The 4266-nt window shown below is 35.0% G+C and overlaps 1 protein-coding gene across 1 annotated transcript; it reads left to right on the top strand.

The window, feature by feature from the left end:
* Window positions 1-1778: 1778 nt before the first annotated feature.
* Window positions 1779-4266, top strand: LOC108912704 (ankyrin repeat domain-containing protein 54). Its single transcript, XM_018718021.1, has 2 exons — window positions 1779-2464; window positions 3848-4266. Exons 1-2 carry the CDS (start codon window positions 1922-1924, stop codon window positions 4025-4027), a joined length of 723 nt encoding a protein of 240 aa, XP_018573537.1. The 5' UTR covers window positions 1779-1921; the 3' UTR covers window positions 4028-4266.

Raw genomic sequence — 4266 nt, 5'->3', positions numbered from 1 at the left:
CCTTAGCAAAGCGCATCCCAGGCTGCATAGCCGCACTACCCTACCCAACCATACCACACATAAACATGACACTACCCCCGGGGTTTACACAGACGAGCCGGCGAAGCAAGAAGAGCGCCAGAAGAAAGGGCCCTAGCCGGCGGGGCCCAGCCAGGACAAAAGGAGGTCCCACAAAGCGCCTACACCGGCCGCATTTGCGGTCGGGGTAGACGACGGATGGGGCCCACCTACGAAGGCTGTCCAGGCCTACACGAGATGAGGCAGGATAAAGAGGGATAATCCCCCTCGATCCCAAATCATTGAGGCCAATTTCTAGCCATAGAATAATGGCGCGCGGTTGTTCTTCATGGTCTAAGAAAAATCCAAAATGAAGTTTTTATCATACCATTGAAGAAATTTTCAAAACATTATTGTCGATAGACAATACTCCCTGAATTTCAAGAGGGTTGTTAGTAAGGGCACTAGTTTGCAGACACAATAAATAGATTTCCAAATTTAAATCACTTTGCCCATTTTTCCAAAGAGTACCACATGACTAGCGTTAAAAACTGCCTCTCCTTCTGATATACAACGAGAGTTCTCGTTGGCGTTTAAATAGGAAATGTAGGTATTCCCCAACGGATAACTTCATAGTTATAACCCCAAAAAATGTACAATAAATTGTAATGCTAGAAACAAACAAGGTAGACATATATACTTGAATTAAAATTTATTTATGAAATATTTGTAACCTATAAAATAACACAAAAATCAAATAACCGCAATTTAATAACAAAATTACTAATAATAATAGAAAATAAAACGATTGTTGTTCAAATGAATGTTTAAGCACGAACGCCAAGGTCAAAATTACCTTGTCTTGGAGCTTATCGCTTTCGCCGCTTGGTGCGCTTGCATCTTAAAAATTATAGCCGATTGGTTTAAGGCTAAGTTTTACTGTTTTAGGTTAGGTCGTTGTATGCTTTATCCCTTTTTGGCCTTCACCGGGCTGCATTTAGGAATAGAATAATAAAGAGCACGTTTTTTTTTCACTTACTCATACTACGCATACTACAGAGAGATCCAGAATGAATGAAGCTTAGAGCGTGTAGTATATGGTCTAAGGATTGAAGTATTTGGAGATCGCAGCCAATGCCTGTCTCTGCCAATACTACAGATTTTTATATACTAAAGATGGTGTTAGAAATGGGTTGCGTTCCCCAAACGCTTCAATAATTCTGGATTTCTCGGTACAACATACGACTTGACTAGCGAAAAAAGCCTAAAATGGTAATATGTAAAGCTAGGATAGAAAAATAAATAAAGTTCCACTACTCTTCTACCACTAGTTTTGGCGTACCATTTTGCAGTTTTCGCACAAAACGTAGTTCTCTATCTGGCAAATAGTTGCGCCACCATCGTATTCTTCATGGTCTTGAATGAATTCGCCATTATTCCATAGCTAGAAATTGGCCTTAATGATTTGGGATCGAGGGGGATTATCCCTCTTTATCCTACCTCATCTCGTGTAGGCCTGGACAGCCTTCGTAGGTGGGCCTCATCCGTCGTCTACCCCGACCGCAAATGCGGCCGGTGTAGGCGCTTTGTGGGACCTCCTTTTATCCTGGCTGGGCCCCGCCGGCTAGGGCCCTTTCTTCTGGCGCTCTTCTTGCTTCGCCGGCTCGTCTGTGTAACCCCGGGGGTGGTGTCATGTGTATTGTATTTTGTAATGTATGTTTTGTGGTTTGAATGGATATAGCATTAGTTATCTCTCTTATCTGTGGATAGCATTCTTTACTTTACTTATGTTCTATGCCGAAAACAACAAAAACAAACAAGAAAATAAAAATTTTTGCTCAAAATACTTGGTATTGATAGGGAACAAATTAATTACCATTTTTGTAATAAACAATTTAGAATCTGGATAATCTGATAAGTAGGTATGTCTCATAGTGATAGTGAAATTAAAGATCATGTAAAAGAAAAAATTAGAAAACAGTTGCACATTGAATTTAAAGCAAAAACGAAACTCTCGACAGCTGAAGATTTGAGAAAATTGAAAAAAAAATTAGAACCTCTTTATCCAGAAATTAGATTAATACAAGCAGTAAGTGTTCACAATACGGAAGAGGTTAAAAGACTTTTAGAATGTGGTGTTAATCCAAATAGTACTGATTCTCAATTACGAAGTGCTTTACATGTAGCAGTAAGTAAAGGATATGCAGATATAGTCAAGATTTTGTTAAATTATGGGGCTGATCCCAACAAAAGAGATGTAATTTATAATACTCCATTACATTTAGCAGCTTGTATACATAATTTTTCTATCATTTCGATGCTTATAAATGCAAAAGCAGATGTTAGTTGTTTGGATATGCACGGACGAAATCCTCTGCAATTAGCTTCAAGTAAATTAGAGATACTACAAAAAGGGTGGAGACAAGGAGCTATTGAAATGGTTAAACTAAGAGAAGAAGTGCAACAGGTAAGTAAAATACTGAAAGATAGTTATTTCATTTCACATTCAGTTTATTTATTGGGTATAACAGCAACGTTATGAAAACTTTAAGAAGGGATTTGACTTGTTCAACCAGAAAGCAAGAGTATCATTTTTTCTTCAAATAATCCTTAGATAAGTATTCAAGATATTCAAGGTATAATGTGAACCACAGCTTTCAATCAGATACCAGGGCTGTAGCCAGATAGAAACTGCAAGGCAGGATGAATGTCAGGATAGTATTAATCTGAGGACTGAGGGATAGGTAGTGATTTGTGTAGAGCAAACATTTTGTCAGGTAGGTGAAGATTATCGGACAGTGTAATGTCCTGCCTTGACCCCCCCTGGTTACAGCCCAGTCTTGTTAGTTATTCAAGAACAGAGAACAGTTGCATAAAGCTTTGTCACATTTAATGTACAGGGTGTTTTTGGATGAACAAACTTAAAATTTAAATTCAGGTGGTCAAATAAGAAAGACAAAATTTAAAAAATAATCATATTTTCTATAATATAGACCTTTTCTGAGTTAGTACTTTTTTAACTTACATTACAGTTGTTTCACAAAAAAAATTAATAACATTTTCGTGTTACTTCAGTTCCAATAACACGCTCATGAAGTCCAAATAAATAATTTACTTATAAAATTTTGCATTTTGTTAGAGGCCTACTATGCCTTATTTAGATAGAGATTTATTACCAGCCTTCACAGTTTGTTGCATTTTGACATCCTCTGTAATATAGCAAAATTTGCAAGATAATTCGAATACATTGAAAAGTAATAATTGTGTCGCATAAACAGTACTCGATATAATGCTATTCTGTTAGTCACAGTCACACACACACAGACACAGTCACTCGTATTATAAAAAGCCCCATAGTAGGAATTAAGCCAGAGTAAATGTTACTTGTCATATTGCAGCCAAAATGTTTAATAACCGATTTGTATTAAAAATGTTAATAATGAATAAAACTTTAAAAACAAATTGTTTGGTTTAATGCAATCTATCTAGCAATCTTGCTATAAAGAGAATTAACCATTTGTATTCAGAATTATTATTAAATTAAGTAATTAATTAATAAGACTTGATAATTATACATGAAAAATCCAGTATTTAAGTGACATTAGACAAGTAATGGACATTTTTTATTGGATATTTTTTCTTATTTTGACTACTTGAAGGTACACTTTAAGTTTATGCAATTAATCGTGAAATGCCCTGTAAAATAATATAATTGAGTTGGTAATGGTACAGTGCAATTCTGTTATGGTTACCTACATGTACAATTCAAACAAACGTATTCAACATCATAATTACGAAATGTTTGAGCTGTTTCAATTCAAGATTAAAAGTATAATAGAATTATTTGTAGGTCGTGGATTTACTATTATCAATATTAATGAGGGGTATAGAAGAAAAAATGGAAAAACTTCAGTCTGATGTAGATAATTTACAGTTAATGAAATTATCTTTAAATTCAGGACCACCTGAGGAGTTAGATGATCAAATGTCTAAATTGCTTAACGACATAGAGAAATTTAAATTAGCATAAATATTTTATAACCCTGAAAACATTTTGTAATTACTACATCATTTTTTATGTCAGTATTAACAAGCAAATATATAATTATATTTAGAGAAATATCTATTAAATATATCATTTTAACATATGTTTGGATTTGCAAGGGATAAAGTTCCTCTAAAGAGGTAGGTGTTTTGCGTTTTCAGGACACAGAACGTGCTTAAAAGTGAACTTTTTCCCGTACACTACCTAGATAATTCGTTATAAGT

This window comes from Anoplophora glabripennis, unplaced genomic scaffold, assembly GCF_000390285.2.
Source record: "Anoplophora glabripennis isolate ALB-LARVAE unplaced genomic scaffold, Agla_2.0 scaffold668, whole genome shotgun sequence".
NCBI lineage: Eukaryota > Metazoa > Arthropoda > Insecta > Coleoptera > Cerambycidae > Anoplophora > Anoplophora glabripennis.
The sequence above is the reverse complement of the archived record's forward strand: the minus strand, read 5'-3'. Positions and strand labels throughout refer to the sequence as shown.